The 26,598-nt window shown below is 34.8% G+C and overlaps 1 protein-coding gene across 5 annotated transcripts in view; it reads right to left on the reverse strand.

Annotated features, from left to right (window-relative positions):
- The window catches only part of PIK3CB (phosphatidylinositol-4,5-bisphosphate 3-kinase catalytic subunit beta), a 76,265-nt gene that overhangs the window by 22,854 nt on the left and 26,813 nt on the right, over positions 1–26,598 (reverse strand). For 3 of the 5 annotated variants that reach the window (XM_039344667.1, XM_039344665.1, XM_039344666.1), the window contains 11 exons: positions 25,243–25,426; positions 23,909–24,134; positions 21,976–22,199; positions 18,875–19,057; positions 18,138–18,299; positions 17,198–17,284; positions 14,156–14,407; positions 12,582–12,678; positions 11,308–11,438; positions 6,636–6,689; positions 4,302–4,490 (listed from right to left, as the gene is read on the reverse strand). In XM_039344667.1, coding sequence (XP_039200601.1) covers positions 4,302–4,490; positions 6,636–6,689; positions 11,308–11,438; positions 12,582–12,678; positions 14,156–14,407; positions 17,198–17,284; positions 18,138–18,299; positions 18,875–19,057; positions 21,976–22,199; positions 23,909–24,134; positions 25,243–25,395 — 1,758 coding nt within the window. In that variant the 5' untranslated portion in view covers positions 25,396–25,426. The other 2 variants (XM_039344668.1, XM_039344669.1) reach the window with 2 other exon arrangements.

Genomic DNA, 26,598 nt, shown 5'->3' on the forward strand with positions numbered 1-26,598 from the left:
AATCAATTTCAACTTCTTGCGTGAGAAAAAAGATCTCGCAAAGTTGGAATTGATTGATTGGACTTTTTAGTCCCACTCAGCCTGCCGTTACCACCAAAGCCACACCCACCCAATTGGCCACGCCCACCCAGCACCCAACGGTACATAAGTGGGTTTTGGGTTGCAGTTTGGGCACTCGGTCTCTAAAAGGTTTGCCATCGCTTGCCTAGCAGCTTGGTAGGAAGGTGTTAACAGTTGGTGTGATTATTCACAAATGGAAAAAACACAAAATAACTGTCAATCTCCCTCGGTCTGGGGCTTCATGCAAGATCTCACCTTGAGGAGTTTCAATGATCATGAGAACGGTGAGGAATCAGCCCAGAACTACACGAGAGGATCTTGTCAATGATCTCAAGGCAGTTGGGACCATAGTCACCAAGAAAACAATTGGTAACACACTACTCCGTGAAGGACTGAAATCCTGCAGTGCCCGCAAGGTCACCCTGCTCATAAAGCATATGTACAGACCCGTCTGAAGTTTGCCAATGAACATCTGAATGATTCAGAGGAGAACCGAGTGAAAGTGTTGTGGTCAGCTGAAACCAAAATTGAGCTCTTTGGCATCAACTCAACTTGCTGTGTTTGGAGGAGGAGGAATGCTGCCTATGATCTCAAGAACACCATCCCCACCATCAAACATGGAGATGGAAACATTATGCTTTGGGGCTGCTTTTCTGCTAAGGGGACAGGACAACTTCACTACATCAAAGGGACGATGGATGGGGCCATGTACCGTCAAATCTTGGGTGAAAACCGCCTTCTCTCAGCCAAGGTATTGAAAATGGTTTGTGGATGGATATTCCAGCATGGCAATGACCCAAAATACATGGCCAAGGCAACAAAGGAGTGGCCTAGCCAGTCTCCAGACCTTAATCCCATACAAAATCTGTGGAGGGAGCTGAAGGTTCAAGCTGTCAAACATCAGCCTCGAAACCTTAATGACTTGGAGAAGATCTGCAAAGAGGAGTGAGACAAAATCCCTCCTGAGATGTGTGCAAGCCTGGTGGCCAACTACAAGAAACGTCTGACCTCCGTGATTGCCAACAAAGGTTTTACCATCAAGTACTAAGTCATGTTTCACTCATTAAAATACAAATCAATTTATAACTTTTTTGAAATGCATTTTTCTGGATTCTTTTTTGTTATTTTGTCTCTCACTCTTAAAATAAACCTACCATTAAAATTATAGACTGATCATTTCTTTGTCAGTTGGCAAATGTACAAAATCAGCAGGGAGTCAAATATTTTTTCCCCTCGCTGTAATATAGTGGGAGACACCAGTTAAGATTCCATTTCTCTGCTTGCAATATACTTCAAACTAATGAGGAGGATGGTAGCACAAACTCTACTGACTCTTTAATATTCCTATTTCTAGCCAGTTGGTGAAAATGTCAATAATTTCATTTGTTTCTTTTCCTTCTAATGCTGTAAAAGGGGAGCTTTGAAGGCTTTTCATTATTTCTCTATCTGTGGCAGAATAAAGACCTCCTGTGGCAGAAGGTAGAAGAATCAGGGAGATCTGCGGAGTAACAAAGGGGTAGTGGTTGTTGACATAAATCAAATCCAAATGAGATATTAAAGAAGACATTCAGGATACTTAAAAGAATAAGCTAAAAAGATTTGTGTCAGTTACATTTATATAATCTCCTTAATCTGGACACAAATTAGCTCAGTTCTGTTTATTTGCAGATTCTAGAAACAGATGCAAATGCTATTTGGCAATTAATTTAACAAGAACTGGTTATTTTTGTAAAATTAACAGTACTATATTATTAACCTATGATCTATTGTATCTTATTTGGTTCCCTACCTATCCATTCAACTGAATGCTAAGCAGTTCATAATTGCTAAAATATGGAAATATGAATAAAAAACAGATTAAAAGCTAACATTAAAATTAGCTGCCCCATTTTAAAAGTGCAAATGACACCATCCTTTGAGCAGTGATTAGCCCTGAATTCACACTTGAACTCAACGTGCAGAGCACTGAAGAGCTCTAACGTGAGCCCTTCGTTGCAGAAAACATGGAATTTAATATTGTGTATATTTGGCTTCATCTCTATAATATCAGATAACAGAATCCAAGCATTCAAAAATGTGCGCAACATATGGAATATTATTCTGTTGTCACTAGGATTATGACTGCTTAAAAAAACTTAAAATTAAAGGCAGAGGTTATTGAACTAGAAAAAGTTAAGTGATATGACCCTTAGAGGAAACAAGAGCTCAATGACCTGAGAAGGAGCCAAGAAGATTCCAAAAATATAGCCAATTCTTGTTTACATTCTTTCTCTGGGCTTGAATAAGGAGGGAAATGCTGACCAGCTAGATCAACATCCCAGGTGGGTACTGGCTGATCTAAGAGTGTTGGTCAGAGGCCAACAAGGGGACTTATCACATCTGGGCTCAAAGCTTTCCTTTCCTTTCTTAAACCAAAACCCCAAAAAACAATACTTCTGCAGAAGAGTCAATGATATTGATTCAGAGCAAAAGTACACACATTAAAAAAATGTAACATTTCATTTTAATGGGAAAATTGCAGCATCTAGGAATCTTTCTCCTTATTTCATAAATTAATGAACTATGCCACTTTTAGCTTTTTTTGTCCCATCTTCTACCCACAATTTAACAAATTTAAAACATTTTTGCACGTAGTAAAGTTGATACCATATACAATTTTGCTTGTATAAAATATTAACAGACAACTAGTGTTCTCTATGGCATTATCTTATACAACTAGATGTTGTAAATTATTTTTTAAATTATAACTAATGTCAGAGCAATAATATTTTAAATGGATTTTTTTGCATTACTGGAAAATCTGAAAGGCCAGTTTTGGGATAAATCATCATGGAGAGAATATAGCTATATGGTCACTGGAAGTTGAAAACAACTTGATGGCACATCAATTAATCAATCAACAATCAATCAGATTTCTGCAGCTGGTCCAAAGAACAGTATCTAAAAATCTTAGTATGAACACTGGGGTAAACACTATTCAAGTACTAAAAGTGTTAATAAATTAAAAGTTAGGACAAAAGGGATAACAAAAAGGAACACAATGCCACTTTATCACAATATCCAGATTTGACTACTGTTGCTACTGTGTTTTGTTGCATATGATGAAGCATAAATAAACTATTTTTAGGAATTGTTCTGACATATCTACATTTTATTATGCTACAATTTCTCAAGACTGATTTGGAAGAGGGAACATTACCCATGTTTGTGTAGAAACAATGATGTATCTTCCCCACTCTCACCCCCCAAATACCTGATTTTAAAAGAATGCAAAAATTGAGAAAATGGACAGAATTTACAAATGAAAAAATACTGATAAAGCAGCTTACAATAACAATTTCATTTTTAATCGAATTAATAAAAATTAAATTAGAACCTTTTCCTGTAAAGCTTATAAGAACTGCCACTGTATCAGCCAAAATATAAATGCATTATTCAGCGATGGTAATTATACAGAAAGTAATTTACAGTAATTTACAGAAAGTAATTGAGATTGCTTGTTTGTCACCTTGTTTACTATTGAAAATATGTCGATCCCATTGGAATTCAGAAATAGGCTAATGATTTGTACACTACTATGTGTTCTTGTAATAACACCTTTCTATAAGAATGCCTGATTGCTGCTGCTCATAAAATACACTCTTGCTTAAAAAAGAAGTATGAGTAATCTTTCAAAAAACTAACAATTTTACCAAAACAAGATATAGATTTAGTTGGACATTATCTCAAATAGTAGGCTCATATAAAAACACTAGTAAGTAAAATACAGAATCAAGATGGCACCCTTAGGGATAAACAACTGTGTCTTTTTGAATTTTGATAGCATAGAGCAAACAGCAATTATTTATTTTACTTATATTTCATGTTTCTAAACCACTCATCTCCCTCAAAGAGGACCTCTGGTGTTAATTAATTACGTTAATTATGACTTGTCTATTCACTGACTGGCTTCCAGGTTAGCCACAGCAAATCACAAAACCCTGTCTACCACAAGATGAATAAGCTTCCCTATTCCTTACCAGAAGACTTTTGCAGGGCTCAAGGTCTGGCTGCAAATAAGTAAGATGCTAGATTTAGGCCTTTACTTTGTAGCATGTCAGCTTTGTAAAAAAATCATTGGCATGTCTACATTTTTTCAATTAACAATATCTCATTTAAATTATAATCTGCATTCCTAAGTAAAATCACTCACTTTGTCCCTGGTATTACTATTGCTCCACATAGCTTACTATATATCTTACCTGAGCAACATCTTCAAGCTTGTTCCATTTCACAGATAGCAACAGTTTTGGCAGGGATTGTGGAAAATTTTCACGGCAGTCAAATCGTAATGTCCAAATGAGATCGATTTCATTTTCACACAGCTGGGATAAGGGATCCCTTTCCATGATCTCCTTTAGCTCAATGAAGAACTTTTTGCCACCACGACCCTAAAAGGTTGCATGTTGATAAATGTTCAAGCATACATTCTGTAAATTTTACGTATGTATCAAAACAAGCGTTTCTGTCCTTGTACTGCTGCAAATGCCATGAGGTCATAATATACACATTCTTGTTTTAGTGTAATTGTTTATCAAATCACATTCATTTTACAAGTTTTATATACATCACAAACGCCAAAATTGTAGTTCATGAAATATGCACCTCTCAAGAAAGACCACTAGGGGGCAGTATTGCTATTTTACTATTTCATTTGGGTAATATTTCTGCTGAAGTGAATTTGAATTTAAAATTCAAAAAATAGATAAAAGCAAAACATTATATTATTTAAAGGTAAATGTACAGATTAAAGGAGAGTGAAGAATACCATATGAAGTCAACATCCAACAGAACTTTTGATATTTACATTTGAGCACTGTTTTAAAAATAGAAACATTTTAGAGATCATTTTCCCACAGTACAATATTCAAACATACAATATAAATAAACCCAATAAAGAGTAAAAAAACTCTACTGAAAATTTATAAACATTAATTTCTAACTTGCCTTTTACATAAGTAGACTAATGTACAATATTTATAGACATCTGATTTTGGGGGGGGGTTATGTTTGATTTTAATGTTTTAGTTTTTTCCCTTTAAGAACTGTAGTCTAGGTCAGTATTTCTAAACTTTGACAACTTTAAGTTGTGTGGATTTCAACTCCCATAATTCCCCATCCAGCACTGCTACTTATTGATATTTATACTTGCTTTGCTGCATTTTGCCATTACTGCATATTCTCCAAGTTTAAATTTCCAGTCTGATATCTTTGGTAATTTATCTCCTTTCCAATGCTGTGCTAAATTTATTCTTACTATCATGAACCTGTAGTAAATTGTGATTAGTACACTAAGTCTTCTCTTGAGCTGTTGTGGCATATCCAATGTGGTAAAAAGGAATGTAGAAGCATCCACTTAGGCCAGTGGTGGCGAACCTATGGCACATGTGCCAGAAGGGGGCACCCAGAGCCCTCTCTGTGGGCACGTGCACTATTGCCCCAGTCCCTCATCAGCAGCCCCCCAGAGGAGAGTCGCCCCCAGGCGCGGCCCTCCCGAAGCAGCACAGCGAAGGACTTGGCAGCTGGGCAGCGGGGACAAGATTGCCCTCGCGCCCCATCACATGCAGATGATGCTGCGGGCTGCAGGCAGAGGGTGTGGCCACCACAATGCTGCTGGACTGCCTGGGCGATCTGCTGTGGTGGGCCGTGGAGGAGTTGGGTGGCCCTGCGGGCAAGTGGGGCGGGGCAGGGGGCTGGAGTGGGGCAGAGCGGGTTTGGGGCACTCGGTCTCTAAAAGGTTGGCCATCACTGACTTAGGCTCTTATTTCCCACAATTTGCCATGTTATCTTGTATTCAAGCTATGTTTATTTAAATAAACCAACTTCAAAACATGATATCCAAATTTCAGCCAATTCCAATTCCAATGGCTCAACTGACTTAGAAAGCTATGGATAATAAAAAGCTAAATAAAATAAAAATTTAAGGGTAATAAAAATAAGAGGGGAAGAAAGGAGCAAGGAATGTAAATGTGCCTGCAAAAGACTATAATTCATTCATATATCAGGAAATTAGAGTGCAGTACTTTGTTCAAATTTGATTGATTTAAAATCATTTCTTTTCTGACTACTCCATATAAAACACATATAGACTATTATCTACTAATAATGTTATTAATCCAAAAAGCTGCAACAATCAAAACATAGTGCTTTCAGAACAGTAAGTATAGAATAAATATTTAAATCAAAACATTCTACTGAGACAATAAATGTTGACTATCTTGCACTATTAAAAGCTTTAATAATTCTAAATATTAAATCTACAGAAAATCACGATAAAACTATTCATACTTATAAGAATTAATTTACTCTCATTTTCAGATATATTCACAATTTCTGGTACACTTCACAATATTTAGTGGGCTGCTAATGAGCTGTGTTTTTATGCATTTTACTAGAAACATAATTTTGAAAGAATATCATGATTTAACTAAATTATTTCTGAATACTAGTATTTAGCACATGGTAAAGCAAATACATAAAATAAATACATTCTGTTTTAAATGGAGAATGGCAATTATTTCATCTTTGATACTTACTGCCATGCCAGAGCAATCACTGTTCCTTGCAATCTCAGCTGCTTTTTCAAGTATCTGCAGAAAATGTAACTCATGTTAAGAAATTTAAGTTTAAATTTAAAATTTACTGCCCGCACATACACAACTGAACTAGGCCAGACAATATTAGAATTAAAGAGTAAAGAACTGGTTTCTGTGCAGCCTGATAAATGGCATGTGCATGCAAGAAAATGAATGTTATTTACATTGCTCTTTCTGTCCTTGTTCAGATACAAAATCTACATTTTATACTATCCTATCTTAACATGAATCAGGTTCCATTGTTTCATTGTAAGAAAATTCACTGTACCAACAATAAACACAACTGTGTAACAAAACTGAAATACTAAAAGAAGAATTCAGACCTTGAAATTACACATTTGTGAACATTTCAGATTTATGCTAGCTGGAATCATGCAGTCATTTTTAATTAAAGGAAAAGGAAGCTTATACTGGATTTGCCCATTAGTTCAATATCTTTGCAAAAAACTGTACCTTAGACCCAGGAATTTTTACCCAGATCTATTTAGAGATGCCAAAGATTCAACCCGAGATGTGTGAAATGCAAGGTTCTACTGGGGAAAGGTTATGACAAAAAGAATTGTAATCTGAAATTCCTCATGATTTCAAACTCTCAATTCAGTATTTCTAGCAGTAGTTGGTAACAGAAAGAGTGAAAGAATGAAGAATGAAAATAGGCATCGAATTGGCCCAAATTCCATACTAATATCCAATCCAGAGCGTGCACAACGTTCCATTTGTGCTTATAGAAAATAGAGCTGTGCATATGCCAACCACTCACACAGAAGCATCCTCTCTCCATGCCCCCCCTACCCCCCCCCGGCCAGGCTACAACACTGGAAAGATTGGGGACTGCTGCTTTAGACAACCATTTATGCAACTTGTCAATTTAAAGTTTCCAAGTTGTACCTATAGCATTATTTAATTTTTCAGCTACTTCTATGGACAATTTAAAATGTATGTTTATATCCCCCTACATGTGGGAGGAACAAAATATACTTTCTGTCCAAAGATACTAAAGATTCAAATGATCTGCACCACATTTTACATGTTAACAGCTGATTTACATGTATTCCCTCATATTTTTTTTTTTTTTTTATTGAAATTTTTCAAAAGTTTTACAAATAAAAATCCACCCCCCCCTCCCCAACCACCCCACCCCCCCCCGACTTCCCAGAACTGAATATAGGATTATTTAACAAATATTTTAAAAATAACATTTGCAATTTATAAAATAATTAATAATAATAATAAAAATCACAATAATAATATATATAATAATAATATAGATAACATAAACTTTAAAATGAATAATATATACTAAAAAAGAAAAAAAAAAAAAATAAAAAGAGAAAAGAGAGAGAGAAAGAAGAAAGAAGAAAGTAGACGAAGAATAAAGCATATATATATATATATAAAAAAAAATATATGAATAATAATACATAAAAAATGTATATATATAAAAAAGAAAAAGAAGAAAGAAAGAAAGAAAAAACAATCATTACAAATTATAAAAAGGCTAAATAATATTTTTCCATATCCAAATTATGTTGTATAAAATTTATCCATTTTTCCCATACCGCAAAAAAATTTTCTTGAGATTGCTCCTTTAAGAAAGCCGAAATCTTTGCCATTTCTGCCAAATACGAAACTTTATGAAACCATTCTTGTAAAGTAGGCAAAGATTCCTTCTTCCAATATTGTCCTATTAACAACCTAGCGGCTGTAATCAAATTTAACATCAATATAACCTCCTTAGCATCACAGTCAATAACAATACCTAGTAAAAATAATTGCGGAGTAAATTTTACCCTCCTTTTAAAAATTCTTTGAATATTCCACCATATCTTAATCCAAAAAGCTTTTATATGCTTACACGTCCACCAAATATGGTAATAGGTAGCATCCAAATATCCACATCTCCAGCATTTCGGCTGTAGATTAGGGTACATAATGGACATTTTCTTTGGGTCAAGGTGCCATCTATAAAACATCTTATAAAAATTCTCTCTTAAATTTTGCGCTTGTGTGAATTTAACATTTCTTATCCAAATAAGTTCCCAAGTATCCATTGAAATCGTTTCACCAATATTCTGTGCCCATTTAATCATACAATCTTTAACTAGTTCAAGTTCTGAATCTAATTCCACTAAAACCCCATAAACTCTCTTAATATGGGTTGGCCTTTGATCTCTTACTTGTTTTAAAAAAATTTCATCTTCTCTAAGCCAGCCCATTTTACAATCCATCTTCCATCTATCCACTATTTGTCTATATTGGAACCATGAATAAGTTAAGTTTTCATGTGTTAATTCTTCCAAAGATTTTAACTGCCAGTCTTGGCCATCCCATCTTAATAACTGTACGTAAGAGACCTTGTCCATATTTACCCCTTTCCTTATACCTTCTATGGCATGCCGAGGTATAGCCCATAATGGTATTTTGAAGTCACTTTTATAATACTTTCTCCACACTCTTAGCAAAGAGTAGGTACAGAAGGATTTAAAAAACTGGAATAATTTACAGTTATCCCTTATGGGCAGAATTGCAGTTATTAAAATGAATGTCCTGCCAAAGTTTATTTTTTTGTTTCAAATGTTACCTATCTTAAAGAACGAACGTAATTTAGATGAATGGCAAAAAGGTATTAATAAATTTGTTTGGGCAGGGAAAAAACCAAGGGTGAAACTTAAAATAATGCAAGATTTTCGTGAGAGAGGTGGACTCAAGGTACCAAATATGAAATTGTATTATGATGCTGTAGTATTGACATTGATTAGCGACTGGGTGAATTTAACAAATACAGAAATACTTCATTTGGAAGGCTGGGACCTATTTTTTGGATGGCATGCCTATTTAATATTTAATAAAAAAGTGGATTGGGTTTTTAAGTCTCATATCATGTATTCCCTCATATTGAAACATACATAGATTCTGCAGCCACACAGTAGCGTATCTGCAGCATTCAGAGCTGAAGATTTCTGGTAGAAACTTTGCTTACCTATATACACAGAAAGAACTTATATTCAACCTAAGTTTTGAAGACTATCTCACATATTTAAAACTGAAGTGACTATTGAGTCCATGTTATCTCTGAGTTTGGTTGTTTTCTTGCAGATCATTTTGTTAGATAAGATCTTCAGTGCTAGAAGAGAGTGGAGTTTGCTGTTTATATACAGTGGCTTGCCCTGTCAGAGTTGATGGGGGTGTTGTTTTCTTCTTGGTATTTCTTTCATTAGGCTGTTGTTTACTGCTTGATTGCCTGGTATTAATCCTTGTGTTAATTTCTGTTTATTTGAGTATTGATTGCTGGTTAGGTGATGTTTTGGTCTTTTTTTAAAGCTTTTTTAAATTGTCTCTTGAATGGTGTAATGTGGTCTATGTGCTTGTTGATGGCTGATTTGAGTGGCAAGCTTCCAGGAATTTTCCTATCAGTTTTGGATTTAGTTTGGTCTAGGATGCTAAGTTTCCCAGCTGAAACTATGATTAAATCTGTTGGTGTGCTGTGAAATTAAGGATTTTTCATTATGTTTTCTGACTGCTAGTTGATGTTCATGGGTGCACTCTACTATTCTTCTTTCTTTCCTGCATAGTTGATGGTACAGATTTTATTCTGTATGTTGCAGATAACTCCTATCTTTTCTTTTCCTTGGGCTATTGGGTCTTTTGTTTTACCGAAGATGATGTAGAGGAATTTAGTTGATTTGTGTGCTCCTGATGCTATGTGGTTTTAATGTAGGGTTGAATAGTCAGGTACTTTTTGATAAAGTTGTGTAGGTATCCTTTTTGTTAGAAGATATTGTTTAGATGATCTGTGTCCTTTTTCTGGTGTTCTGGGTTGCTGCAGTGCTTTTGCGCTCATGGGAGGTTGAGTTGTTACTTTGGTAGTGGATCACTAAATAAATGTGGGTGGTTTCTCCCTTAAAGTTGTTTTTCTAATTTGCCGCCATTTCTTCTGCTAACGAGGTCACCCATAAAAGGCCCTGCATTGTTGTTATCCTTTTTTCCATATGAATTTTATTTCTTTGAAGATGTTGTAGATTGCTTTATGTCTTCTTTAGCTTTTCTTTTTTATTATGACAAAGCTGTTGTCCACATATCAGATTCATACTTTTGGTTGTATGCATGGGAGTGCTTTGATTTCTAGACGCTGCACTGCAGACTTTGCTATGAGTCCTTAGAAGTGGTGGTCTCATGAGTGTTCCTGTGATTTATTGATATATAATTTCAACTGTACTGAAAATAGGTAGTGAGGCAGAGGTTGATCAGGTTTATGGTTCTGGGTATGGTAATCTTAGTGTACTTGGTTATTTTGGGTGTGTTGTATAGTACTGCTCTCAGGATCCCCCCCCCCAGTTCTGAATCTATGGATGTAAGGAATGTTGTGACATTGAATGAAACCATCATCTTACCTTCTATATTAGGTCTTTGATTTTCTGGAGTCATTATAGTGGGGAGTTGATAGAACATTTGCTCACCTCTGTGAGATGTCCAAGCTTTTTTGTGAGTTCTTTAGCTATGTGATAAGTTTCCTGGTAACAATACAATTGGACAAAGAGGTATATTGGGCTTGTGTATTTTGGGGCGCTGGTGTGGAAGTGAAAGCATAGGCAAAAATTAAATGACATCTTACCTTATCAAAAGGGGGGTAATAAATAGGACATTTTGAATATTCTTGAAATCTGATTTGCAAAGTTGTTGCATTTTCAGTGTATGGGTTAGTCTGTACTGTTCCCATTGGATTCAACATTTCTTCAAGTTCATCTAGATAACCAGAATAATACATATTTTGTTTAACTACACATTTTGTTTAATTTAAGGGCATTACATCTGTAAATACAGAAACATATTTCAAGATCTTCATGACTGTGTTTCCACTGCTAAATATACTTTATAATCAGAGGTAGATTACTTTAACTGAGTTGCTTCTATGAGGGCCAGCAAATCATTGAACAACCTTCAAAAAAACAGAGACCCAATATATTTCCACATAAACTAATGGAAATTCTAAAGTAATTGGAAGTTAGATGGAAATGTAAATATTCTAAACACAAGTGAATAGAACAGTTCAAGGATGAAATATTCTGACCATAAAATATTTTATTCTGACTTCACTGGAAATGTTCCAATGTCCAAATGTTCTGTATGACATTACTGTAAGTGGTGCAAAGTCAAAATAGTTACTCCTCTATTTCACAGTGTTTTTTTTTTTTAGGCTGAGTCACTTGTGTTACAATTAGAATGAGATATTTCAAAATTGCAATGTTATCTGCCTTAAAATGTTTTGTATGCCTGTATTAAAATAAACATAGGTAGCATATTTATTCCATACATATATATATTTCTCCATTCTTCATCTTACTCTTAAACAAAATACAATGACAAAAAACAAATTCTAAACTATTTCAATGAGGATGGAACCTTTAAGACAGGCATGTCAAACTCGTGAAGTTTACTAGAGCAGAGTAGTGCTTTAGATCTAATTTCCAAAAGGTAGTTCAGAATGTGAACTACAGTAAATGTAGCACATCTTTTCTTGAGAACGACACAGCAACTACCCCTTCCCTTGCAAAGGTTAAGTATTAACATAGCCACCATAAAACATCCATCTCTTAACAGAGAAAGTTTCTACTACTGTTAGCCAAGTAGATGGGAAAGATTACACCTTAAGAAAAGAGGTCTCTATTTGGGATTCATTATCTTTCCTGTCAGTATTTCATTATCAACAGTCTTCTTTTTTTTATAACTATACATTACAGATCACCATCCTGTTCTCTAATATTGCCTTAATCGTAATCCATACTGCATGCCTTTCATTCCAGAGTAGCTGTTGTAGGCAGTCCCAGCAAATCAGCCACTCTGAAATCAAGGGAGCTTATGAAGCCCATATAGCAACTTCAGTCTCACCAGGAAATGATGACCAGCTGTGCAAGAGAAGGTCTCCAGTTTTCAACTGTCCTTTAAAATCAAATACCATAGTATTGACCCATGCCACAGGATAATGCTGCAAAGATAAATCAAATAATTTGAAAATTAAAACAAAAAGGGTACGGTGACAGTGACACTGAGACAAACAAATCCAAAGGTACAATTAATAGGAAAAAATGCTACTAATTATGTTGCTGATGGTGAGAGGATCTCAGAAGCCATTCAAGAGCCATATAGCTTGAACCATATTGGGAAAGAACATCAGGCACAAACTATAGCAAACTTATTTTCCCACTCATTGACCAGCCCTATTCTCCCAATGTTACCTACTGTAAACAGTTATGAGGCTAAAAAACTAATGAGCGTAAACAGAGAACTCCCTGACAGAAAAAGATGCAAGTGTAAATAAATACATAAACATTTACAAAAAATATACAGAACTATTTGCTGGAGTGAACTTAAAGATGAATGATTCAAATAATAAATATATTCAAGTTGATTATAGTTAAATTTTATACTTCATTAACATGCTATAACAGTTTAACATTTGTTTTAAATTTAATCAGCCCAATAATTTATCTTTGTAGGATGAAATGCCTTTGTCTTTGCAGACTATAAAAACATTTTAGTGCATAAAACAAACATAAAAATGCTAAGATTAATGTTTATTACAGAAAATATTAGGGAAGCTCTAGAGAATTCTAAACAAAATGTGAAGTGTTGAAACTACCTGAAACCTCAAACACCATATTCTTATTTCGGTTACAAGGTAGTCCTTGAACTGGAACCAGAATTTCCACCACTAAGCAATGTGGTCGTAAAATGTGACTGCATGACTTAGTGGCAGCAATTCCTATAGTCCTGTTTGCCATTGTTAACGGAATACTATGGCTGTTATGCAAGGGAACTCCCTGATGACTACCCACAACCAAAGCCAATGAGGAAGCTGGAAGGAAGTTGCAAGTCCCAGTTCCTCGGGCAGGTAAGTGGCTGCTACCAGGTGGGGGGAGAGTGTATGGGTGGGGGAAACTTTCCCCAGCAACCTGCAATCTTCCCTGATGGCTTCCCCACTGACAATCTGCAGAATGTCAAAAAAAGGTTGCGATCACATAGTTGTGGGATGCTTGGCAACTGATTGTGTGAAGGGGTTGCTAAGCACCCAAATTGCGATAATGTGACTGCGAGGGTGCTGGGAGGACTTGGAACTCCATGGACCAGTCATAACTATAATTTGTTCAGAATCATTCTAACTTGGAACCATTGCTGACCAAATAAATGGTCCTAGGTCAAGGTCAACCTGCATATCCTGTCTTTGACAGTTTCCATCACTGCACATGGGAAGATTATTTTATCTTCACAGTAACCACCCTGTGAGGTAGACCGGGTTACAAGAAACAATGGTTAATTTGAAACAGCTTTTCAGGAGTTTAAATATCTTTGCATATATAGAGTGAGATAGAAACCTGCAATATCTACAGCCACACAGATATACATGAAGTAGCATTCCCTGCTGCAAACCGGAATGTGAAGAAGAAATTAAATGCATTCATTACCACTTTTCCAGCTTTCCTCATGGTCTGGTATTTGGATGGATTCAGTGCCTTGGCTGATTTTTTATTTTTCATTTTATCCATAACAGCATAAACCACAAAGCACAATCTAGCCATTCTCGGCAAGTCACAGACATTGATGTCAAATTCCAAGGGTTCATTCCAAACATGGTCATTTCTCCCTGCTATTTCTGAGCTTACAATAGGTTTACAAAGGAGTTCATTGCCATGAAAGAGGCCAGCCCTGATATGAACCTACAAGATACATGATAGAAAAGTACTTTAAAATATTGTACCAACTACACAAATAATACCAAGGATTATTAAAATACAAGTATGTACTTGAAAAAAACATGAAAAAGTGGCTTTCGTGCAATTGCTCTTAATGATATTACTGTATGCTGTATGCAATATAGTTTAAACAATTCTGCTGTAAGGAGACAAATTTATTTATGCAGTTGTTAATTTACATTTGGCATTATCACAACCAGGAAATGAACCGATATAGATTATACTTAAATAGGAAGAGTATTAGGTAGGTTTGCCCATTTGAGTAGTTTATAAAAATAATAAAAGCAGGATATATACATAAAATAATACAATTTCAAAAGCTTCTCATGTCTTGCTGATACACTCGCACACACATACACACAAGCGCAAATTCTGGGAGTTGAAGTTCTCATGCCTTAAAATTGTCAAGTTTGGGAAACACTGGTCTATAACAAGCCTGAATCCTAACTAGAAAGGATCCAGATAATCTGTTTCTTCCAGCCCCTTCTGGAGCTGTAAGCTTTTCTCAACAACCCTCCCTAAGTAGAGTTTCCCTCATCTCGTGCAGTATCCTTAATACTTCCCAGGACAGTTTAATCAACTAGGAGATAAGGGGATTTAAACCATAGATAGGTGAATTCACAGTTCTATTTCATCAGGGCCAACAGACTCAAACGTTTCCCAGATAACTGGATTAGATTGTGCTTCAGGTAACACTAACAGACACTGATTGGATCTTCATTTCTATTCATATGTCAATATTTAATACAATATGTTAATTCTTCCTGTTCAAGTCTTGTACAGTTGTGCTCACAACTTACAAAGATTTATTTATGACAATTGCAGTGTCCTGGGACCATGTGATCACCTTTTGCGACCTTCTGACAAGCAAAGTCAATGGATAAGTCAAATTTACTTAACATTGTAAATGTAAATTTACATTTGTACATTTGTAAATGTACAAATGTAAATGTAAATCCCACCTTACTGACAGAATAACTGTGGCACAAAGGTCATAAATTGGGACAAAACTCACTTAACAACTATCTTACTTAGCAATGGAAATTTTGGGATCAATTGTGGTCAAGGACTGTCTGTATGTCTGATTAAATTCCATTTCATTAGAATCTTATTATAACTATTCTGCTTATGTTAGTGTTTTATCAAAAGTACCACACTTCGTAGTTTGCTTATATATAGATAAAGAAAAAAATTATAACTTTAAAAGTATCTCAAATTCTATCAGAACTTTCTAAGTGTAATTCCATTACAATAAGTGTGTAATGGAAATAGAACTGTGAATTCACCTATCTATGGTTTAAATCCCCTTATCTCCTAGTTGATTAAACTGTCCTGGGAAGTATTAAGGATTAGGTAAAGGCAGTGGTGAATGCTTCTCTGCACGAGATGAGGGAAACTCTACTTAGGGAGGGTTGTTGAGAAAAGCTTACAGCTCCAGAAGGGGCTGGAAGAAACAGATTATCTGGATCCTTTCTAGTTAGGATTCAGGCTTGTTATAGACCAGTGTTTCCCAAACTTGACAATTTTAAGGCATGAGGACTTCAACTCCCAGAATTCCACAGCCAGCAACGCTGGCTGTGAAATTCTGGGAATTGAAGTCCACATGCCTTAAAATTGTCAAGTTTGGGAAACACTGTTATAGACCTTAGGTAGCATGACTGCATTTGTTGATGACCACTGTTGGGATTGTGATGAAGACAATACATCCTTCTTAGATATCTTTGAACTCTCTGTGGCATTTGTGCTAATGAAGCAGGAGCTGTGATTCCAGCAAGATGCACAGACTGCACACCACTCTTGAATCGGGAAAAGCAACCCCCTCCAAGGTCAGAAATGAAATATCCCTACTTCTTAGTGACCCACAAGGTCATAGCCACTTGGTCGTGATGGGATGAGCTGGAGATGGTCCCTCCCTAGCCAAACCCAGACTGCCTAGAGACACTGAGAACCTCAACAGCCTCATTTGCTGGCCTGGGGGTCAAAAGATATAACTGGGTTCACATCATCTACCGCTTTCATGCAGATGTTGAAATTAGGGGGAAAAAGAGTAGAACCCTAAGGCATTCCACAAAAGTGGAGCCGAGAGAACATCCCTCTACCCAACCAGCACTTACTGGAACCAGTCCTGGAGAAAGGAAGAGAACCACCCTGGAATGATGTCCCCAATTCCTTGCCTGCAGAACTATCTCAGAAAGATACCATGGTGAACACTACAGAAAGCTACTGAGAGACCAAGGAGCACAAGAGTGAATTAAAAAGTAACTGCTTTGTAAATCTACTCATACAAATTGAGCAGAGTTACAAAAATCAATAAGCATGCCATAAAATACACCCTATATGGCTCTGTGGTAATTAAATATAACACGTTTATATGTTGTACTTGGGCATCACTCTGTTTATATTGTTCAGAACAATTCATCTCTAAGCTACTGAACATTAATATAATGGCATTTAACACTAAAACAATTATTTTAAAAGGAAGATTTTTTTAGTTTCATAGGAAATGATGGTTCATTTCCTTTTATACTCACCACAGAAAAAATGTTTATGTATGACTGAATTTGAATTGTCCATAGTTTGTAAACTGAGTAACATGGAACATTAAATATCAAATAACACACTGATAAATTATATCAAATTTTATCTGATAGTTATGCTCATAAATTAAATAATAATTCAAGTATGATCATAATATACAAAATGTACTGGGATGAACAGGCAATGTATCTCTTGTACTGGAAAATAGTTACTTACTTTGGCAGTTTCTTCTGCATCCAATTTACTACCATTTACTAGCAAAATTTTGAAAGGCTGGCCAATCTCCCAGACACTTTGAGTCACCTGTGGTAGAAAGAAAACAGCACTATGTGATTTTCGTTCTCTTTAAGCAATGCATATATACATACACATTTCAAAATCTGTACACAAGTAGTACAATTTTAATTTGCAGAGCATCTGATAGGAATGGTTTTGGATAGAATGGAAGTGCCTATCCAACACTGGACAGAAGTTCCAGGTGTTAAGGAAAGGAAGATCCACTCTGGAAGCTCTGAGTAACTGCAGAAAATCTACAGGCAATAAGCCCAAATCAGATATCATTTGTCCCAGGGAGCCCAGGAAGAAGTCTGGCATTAATGCAGTAATTCATCCCTCCAATTCAGGAACAGGAGAAAATGCAAAACTACCTGCTAGGATTCTTTTCAGAATCATTTCTATTTTGTAAATATCATTTCAGCAGATTAGAACAGAAACATTAAACTAAAGCCATAAATTCTGTTTACTGCAAAAGTTCTCACATTGTGGGTTAAAAAAAATGATCAGGCTTATTCAGGCAAACTGGGATCGCTGTCAAGATTCCCTCTTGTCTTACCTGAACAAGCCTAAAATGAGCTTGTACAAGCAAAGCAGAGAGCAAAGTCCTGAACAACTTCTGAGCCTTGACTAAATCATGGGTGTAGCCATCAAAACTATGACAGCTGAAGTAGTTTTGTAGTCATGGTCACTTATTATTTATGATTTAGTTTTATTCATGAAGGACACAAATATATTTTATTTTAAGGAGGCACTCCAGTATTATAGTTTGAAAATCTCTGGATAGCAGCCAGCATTCTCTGAATGACTTTTCCCCTAGGTCTAAAGCAATAATAGCCCCCCCATGGTAACATCCTGTTCACATATATACATGAAAACTCACACGTGATTTTTTGGGTGGTAGAGGAAGAGGAAGATTGTTTGATTTTCGATTTACTGCTGTTTCTATAGCGATCATTTCCTGTTCATACATTGTTTTAATTGTGCTGCATTCAATAAGTGTCAGCTGAGGAAGAGCTCTGTTTATTACACAACGATGGATATACTGAAAAAGAAAATCATATGATTATCTGAAAGTTCAAAATTACATAGAGCATTTCAAATAGGAATGTGCAGAGTCCCAAGGGAGTTTGTGCTCCTTCCAGAGCACAGAATGTGAGCCCTGCGGCTCCTGTAAAAGTTCTAATGGAAGTACGGAATTATTAAATATAGATGACTTAATTTAATTAACTGCACTTAATTAACTTTAACTTAACCTTAAGTTTTAGCTCATTCCAGTTCTGTATACAGAAATGCAGTGACAAGTGTACAGTCAAAAACACAATATGCACTCCCATATATTAAAATAGAATTAGGGTCAAAGGACTTCAGAAAATAAGAGTAAATTGGAAAAAGATTTATTATATCTTTATTAATTACCAATTAAGCAACACATCCAGCATTTGCTCCCAACTCTTCTGATTTTAAAAATGTTGATTGGGATATGTAAGTCCATGTGTACTAGTATTACCACATAAGTTAATATTAAAAAGAAAAATTCAAGAATATTATTACAGTTTAAATCAATATGATTTGTTTTTCCAAGTCCCAAATTGGCATATTCTTTTGCAAGAATGATACCTGGAATTGAATTAATGGATGATCCCCAAAAACATATTCCAGTCTTCCATTAACTTGTAATACATAATCACAAGGATCAACTTCTTCATCTTCTTTTCCATGAATAGTCAACCATTTCCGAATTGCCATCTCATTTAACTTAATAGGGTTAATATTAGGAGACACTTGAAAACTAAATACATCCTGTTAAAAAGAAACAGCATTTATTATTATCAAGCATTAAAAGGAATTTGTTTATGAAATTATAAGCAAGAAAAACGGCAAAACTGATAGCTAAAGCCATCTGACTTCCCATCTAGATTAGATTGGGGTCAACTGCTAAGGTAATGATATTATTTCACTGAATATTTCTGTATTTCAATATGCTGTATTTTTTATTTGATTTGGTCCTTTAATCAATAAACAATAAACTAAATTTACATTTATAGAAGCTGTTTTAAGCTGCTGACTACATTATGAACTCAATTATTATTTCAATGTCTTTTTACTAAGCCAGTTCTTTGCTCTGTTGTACCTATGTATTTAATTTTTGTTTCCTAAGAACTCTTCATTTGCCCATGTTAAATTTTACTATTATTTTCAGCCCATTTCCCAAACCCAGGATTAATCTGAATTTTATTTTTATCTTCTAAGATATTAGCTATTTCACTCATTGTTGTATTATATTATAAGCTCCTCTCTCTTTGTTCTTCAAAATCATTAGGGGAAATACTGAAGAGCAGAGGGCCAAGAAATGAATCTTACAGCACTCCATTTGGTATTCATTCCAGTTTGAAGAATGTCTTTGAGTTCTCTCTTTGAATATAGATAGATTGAAATCATCTATATATCCAATTAAGTATGTCTTTACCAACACTGTCATTAATTACTTCGCTAAATTCAAAATATGTCTACTGCACTCCCACAATCTACTAAGGAAATTAGCAAATAAAATTATGAAATAAAGATTGTTCTGGGAAAAAAAATGAGAATTTCAGTTAAATATTGCATTGTATCCTTTGTTTCTATGTGCTTTCAGATCAACCTTTTTATAACCTTCTCTAGAATCTTCCCAATTATAAACATAACTAAGTTCTTTTCTTTTAAAACATATTAAGTTGACTTATAGATATTTATCCACTAATAAAGACCACTCAGAGAATTAAAACAAAATGATTTATATATAAATGCTTGTACTGATGATGTGCTATTGCAGCAAGGAATACGTATCACATTTTTACAACAAATGATTCCAAAAGTTTAAAAATAAGCCAATAAAATTTAAAGAAACTGCCTTATAACAGGGGGGAAAAGTTACTACTTATTAAACTCAGCAATGTGTGAAAATATTATATTCTAGTCTCTGCATACCATAGCATTATTATATTTAAACCTTATAAAATAATTAATATAGGGTTATTACATGGCAAATAAGAATAAGAGTAAACAAAAATTGATTCTACAGAGAAAAAATAAATTAAACAAAAGCTTTATGTTTTAGTATTTTAAAACATTCCATGAAAAGTAATTTTTAAATTTTCTTAAAGGTATTTTAGAGTTCAAATGTTTCAGACACTTCAAAATTAGCCAGATATATACCAACACCATAGATCTGAAACAAAGCATGAAAAATGTTTTCCCTCTTAAGAAACCTCCTAGCAGTGTCTATTCCACTTTCACAAAATGCTTTTATAAAGACATATGGAGCTTTCATTCCAGAAAAATGTAAGGATTCAAAAGCAATTATTGACAAATGTAAATCATAGCTCAGTTTTCATTTCATTTGGTTTTATTATTTTTTTTGCCTGGCAACTTATTTATGTACCAGCTTTTTGGTAACCAGCCAAACCTCATGATGGAGTATCATAGCTATAATGAAGAAGTCTGTCAAAATCAATTCAATGTTTTCTTAGTTTCAAAGTGTATTTGTCTCAAAACTGTTGTGTTCTCTGAAGTTTCTGCCACAGCCCAGGACTCAAACTGAAATAGCAAATATTAAAACAAAAAAAAAAAGTCATCCACTATGTTTTCCATATATAGTGTATATTTCAGAGGAGTCACCTGTTTGCTAGGAGAGATGAGACTGAAATTAACTTTTCTAAAAAAGCTATTTTTCCAGTTGATAAATTCATCTTAAATTACAATTCCTGCAAATATCAGCTGAAATGGAAATTTTGAGCCAGAAAACATGGCAAGAAAAAGTTAATATGCTCTTAGTTTCTTTATGCACCAGATTTTTGTTTGTAAAGAAAATGACAATAGGAATTGAGTGTAGGATTCAAGCAGGTTTATAAACAACATATTGATTAATCTTAAGAATTATTTTAATTATATTAAAAATAATGCAATTTTACTTTCAGATCACTATAGTATACCTGTTTTTATTTTTATGCATATAGAAACAAAACAATTGTTAGTAATTATTTAATTCATACATCTATGCTATCTTTCATTTTGAAATTGCTGTTTTAACTGAAAGGACATCAACTGCAGCTATGTTAATATGAATGGGTGAGTCTGGAATTGAAAGAAGCAATCTTTAACAGAAGATCAACAATCAGATATAAGTACATCGATTTTTTGAGAATGAAATTAGACCCTCCTATGCCACCTGCTTTAGTCACTTTTTAAAATGCCATACTTGATTCACACAAATTCAGAAAAAAAATAGATTTATATTGTAATTTCATAATTCAAGTTGCAATACTTAAATATGTTCAACCTTAATATGTGAAATTTAACAGTTAATTCAGAGGGTATCAGAAAATGGTATTTATTTAAAAAAAAAAAAAGGGAGATGAAAGGAGTAGGCTCCAAAATCATCCATGTAATTTATCGAGAATTGAGGTCATCCAGCTTAACAAAGACTCTGGACTTAACAAAATGTAAAATACATAAATTCACTCATAGAATTATCACGTTTGTTCTCAATCAACTGCAATGCCGTATCACATTAGATTTTAAAACTGTTATTGGTTCTAAAAAAAATAGCTGCCTTTAAAGAATAATACAATAAAGGGATCACTCTTTCAGAAATACAAAGTATGTTCATTAAATCGTTCACATTTAGTGAAAATTATTTAAAGGATAGAAAAGTTTGCAAATTAGATTAAAAACCCTACCTGAGAGTTCTCATAATGAACAGCCACAACAATATTCCCACCATAAAGTTTATCCTGGAAGTTGTCCTGGATTGCTGGTCCTAATTCTGGTGGATATGTGTGCTTTAACCAATTCATCAAAGATAATCCCATCAGTGACTGCATTTTCTCTTCACTAATTTGTCGCATCTTAATCCGGAATTCTTTGATTTCTGGGTCCTGTAGGGCATCAAATTCATGGAGTCCTGGAATTTTTTTTAATTAAAAAAAAACCAGCAGCATTAAAGCTAGATGTATTTTATTGTACATACTTACTGATTATTATAATCATTAAAGACCATTTAATATATGAACATTTATGCAACCACATACTAAGGACCTTTTACAATCCATGAAGCTTGAAGAATAAAGCTTTTCATAACTATAAAATTACATTATTTTCTTTATATCTATTCAAAGGTTGATTTTAATGCATATTTAATCATTTGTAGGGTAATTTTTTTTGATATACAATATGTACATTTTACACTTCTGCTATAACAACTCATTTAGCAGCTACTTTGGTTAATTACAGTTTGCAAGTACAATGGTAATTTAAAAAAAATAATTTTCTGACTAATGCATGCACTAATAACTAATTTCATGCACCTGACTACAATGCATGCAGAGTGAGAGTAATGCTGGCACAGCTGTACAAGAGAAGTGTATTGAAATGGGACAGCAGAAACCAGAGATCTTCACGCATCTTTCGCTGTTCAGCTGGCGACCATTTTACATCCAATTTAGGAAATGAATTGCAGTTGCTAAATGAGAAGAGGGTGTTCATGTATAAAGGGCAACAGGATGGAGGAAAGGAGAGCTAAAGAAGTTGGACAATATTGTTTAAACCGATCCAGTTCAGAATTTTCAAACTATTAAGCAAGTTGGAACATGTCTGCTCTCCAAATTTTCTAGGCTTAATGCAGCTCTCAGCAATAAATAAATAAGATATATCTTTAAAAACCCAAACAAATAATAGTATGATTTCAAAATCTGATAACAGATTTATGGCTGCATATATGCAAAATTGAAATAGATTTCATACATGCTGATCTACAAATTCCTATGTTGATCATTCTGCAAATACTGACAAAGCTATTTGTATATTTATTTAAGACTACAATTTAATATTCATTTAGAGACATTATGTAAATTTTTGAAATTACAATTTATTTACTTACAGAATGGTGGGACCATGACCTGCGTGGGAATGAAATTTTGGAAAGTTGTGGCCACTTCAGTGCCACAATGTCTTCTGACTATACTTTCCAGAAATATACAGATTGCATTATGAAAGGAAAGATGGGACAGTCATATCTCCGCCCTCTCTCTGTCTCCCTATACCCAATAGCTAATGGCAAAGACTGAGAAACCAATTGGTTGCTTTGAAACTAAAGTTGAAATCTGAAATCTCTTAATGGTGATGGACGGTGAGAGAGGAACTCAGATGACTGCTGGTGAGGTAGGGCTGTCTGAAGAGTGCTGGTGATTGATGGCTAAGTCCTTTTCCTCCTTGGAGGGAAGGAACTCTTGGAACATGCTGGGATGGGAAGTGGAGTACCATTTTTCTCATGGTCCATGATTCCATTTATCCCCTCAGCAAAGTGACAGGCAGTTCTGCAGTCCAGCCAAGGAGAAGTAGTAGTTGTTTTCTATACTCCTTGCCAGCTTTCCACAAGCAAAAGCAGTGGGGAAGCCCACAGGAAGTTGGAAGTCACTCTTGCTCCCACTGTTTTTATGCCCATCAGTGGTCATTCTATTTCTCTGTTTAGGTAAGAAAATATCCCTGAAAGGATGACCCAAAAGGTCATGGATTATCTAGTGTAAAATAAAAATATCATTATCTTGCTTCAATTCACCTCAAGGTAATGTGCCTTTAGTGCCTTATTCCTAAAACAAAAACATGGACATTTACCTTTTCCTATGAGAACACCTATTTTAGAGTCTAACTTTTCTCCTGGATCACAGCTTCTTGTAATTAACTGGAGAACAGGAAGAAATGGTCTAATATCACAGAGTCTTCGGGTTTCATCCTCCAGTTCCTCACGTACTGCTGTTTGGTTCACACAGGAGAACATATATGAATCAATCTCCAGAAGAAGATGAAATAGAGGATAGCTGTGTGCTTGTTTCCATAGTAGCTGCAAATAAGACCAAATTGTGGTAACAGAATGCTCCAGTTGATTCACTGGAAAGTAATTTTTTTCCATTTAAATTCAGCATCAGTTCATTTCCTACTCTTGCAAGCAAAAACTCTATCATAAACAAACATCCTTAAATCAAATCCAGCTGATTCAAGCCTTCAAAGAACAACAAATTCATCAAATTTCAGTGTTGGTATATTGAGCTTAAGAGAAAACTAGTTCATTCTACTACAATAAGTATTCTAGAATAGCCTTTCAGGAACAAAATATATATATTATATATATTCATCCAGAAAGTTGTAAGGAAGACCTTTTTTCTCCAAGTTGCTTCTTTTGTGATCTCTATGGTAAGTTTGTCAAACTATTGAGCTGGGTTGGCTAACTATTAAAGCAAAAATCAATTCCAAGCCAAATGTATAATCTCTATTAATCAATCATTAGGCTTATTTCCATACAAATAGAATAAATGTGCCCGGCCATTTTCAGTACCAAACAGCCGAGGTGGCACAGCAGTTAGAGTGCAGTACTGCAGGCCACTTTAGCTGACTGTGTTCAGCAGGTCAGCGGTTCAAATCTCACCGGCTCAAGATTGACTCAACCTTCCATCCTTCCGGGGTAGGTAAAATGAGGACCCAGATTGTTGGGGGCAATGTAAATATATATATACATTGCTTACTGGTGTACACCACTTAGAGAGTGCTTGCACTTAAAGCGGTATATAAGTCTCATAAATAAATAAATAAACAGAGATGTACATTTATTATTTAGGTAATGGAAGAGAGAGTTGGCTAAGCAGGCATGGTCCTAAAGATACAGGGGGTTCAGCACAGCACCTCTTGATTCTTCTCTAAGGAGTACATTGGGATTGTTTTCTGTTTAAAATATTATTTATTATATTGTTCCTCTTCTATGATTAGAAGCTAGATAATCAATACTTACTGAATGTTTCATGAAAATAACTAAATTATGCCCCAATGGGCATAAAATGTCTTAAAAATGTCTTAATAACTCATATTAAGAATGTTACTTAGTAAAAATACTAAGTAAAAATACTCAGAAAAGATGTTTCAATTAAAAATATATAAATAACTAAGCAACATTTTACCTGTTTGATATGACAAATAGTGGCATCACGGGGAACATCTAGACTGATGTAAATTCCAGTGGGAAGCAGGCAATCCACAGAGATTGAGCTATCAGCTGCTATGTGTGAATCTACTGCCCAGATGTCCAGGATATCTGCCATGGCAGGAGGCATTATAGATTTTAAATATCATAACCACATGGACCTAAAAAGAAAAATAAAGATGGAGCAAGCTGAAAATTTTTTCCATCCCTCAGATCAGCTTGAAAAAATGAAACAAAAATCTACAGAATTATAAATTAAATCCTAGTAGAAGCATTCATAATGAATGAATTCTAGGAACATGTAAGGGTACCCTTGAGATGTGCTCAACTACTGTTAAGTACATAACCACAAACTTTTCTTGGCAGCAACACAGAAATTGCTTGTCATTGTCTTGGATATTTTTCAACTTTGTCGTTTAGCCTTTAGTCTACTACTCCTTGATGGTCTTCCATTTAACAATTTACAATGCCTGATCCTGTTTGGCCAGGTGTGCAAAAGACAGTTGCTTTCCTTGTCTTCTTTTGATAAGGTAAGCTGCTGAAGAATCTGGCATGCTTTACTAAGTACTTTGTCCCTGTAATCTCAAGTAATCTAGAATTTGTAAATGAAGAACAAATCCAGGGTCATAAAGGGACTAGCCTCACTATTTAAGTAAAGCTGTTTTGGACTCATGTTCACCCGATTCTTTGGCTCCCACTCCATGTATATATAAAATCAATATATAAAAATAAGGAAAAATATTGTACAGTATTGAGCTTAGAGGCGTATTGAGTATATTAAGCTTAATTCAAATACCTAAATGGCTGTTAGGAGAAAAGTGGAACAATAATTCAGGGATGCTAATTGAATAAAAGGAAAGGAAATCAAACTGGAGTAAATAAGAACTACCCGATTTTGATGTCCTGCCTCGAACTGTGACCTGGGGCAGTTTTCACCCAGTTTACCCATGCAATGAAAAATAATAATTACTGCATGTTCAAAATGCCAGTAAGATATTCTACATATCAAGCCATGACCAGTTCCCCAGACTCTTAACAGTTTCTCCAAAGAAACTACATATGAAAACCAAGTGAGTTTTCTTCAATATATGTGTAAATTGGGAGGAAGCCTACAAAACTAAAATGGGTAGCATCTCCAATAATTTCTAATTATTTTCCAGGGATTCGTAATAGGAAAGAAACATATGCCATTAATATGGTATGTTTTGATTCAAAATAGAAATTTCGTTAATTTCTACCTAAAAATTTTCTGGAGCTAGAAAACAACACAATTTTGTGATTTAAAATACATGTAGTCTTCGATTTTCAAGTAGTTGCTTAGAGATCATATGAA

The sequence above is a fragment of the Crotalus tigris genome, unplaced genomic scaffold (assembly GCF_016545835.1).
Source record: "Crotalus tigris isolate CLP2741 ecotype Arizona unplaced genomic scaffold, ASM1654583v1 scf7180000017933.3771270, whole genome shotgun sequence".
Classification (NCBI taxonomy): domain Eukaryota; kingdom Metazoa; phylum Chordata; class Lepidosauria; order Squamata; family Viperidae; genus Crotalus; species Crotalus tigris.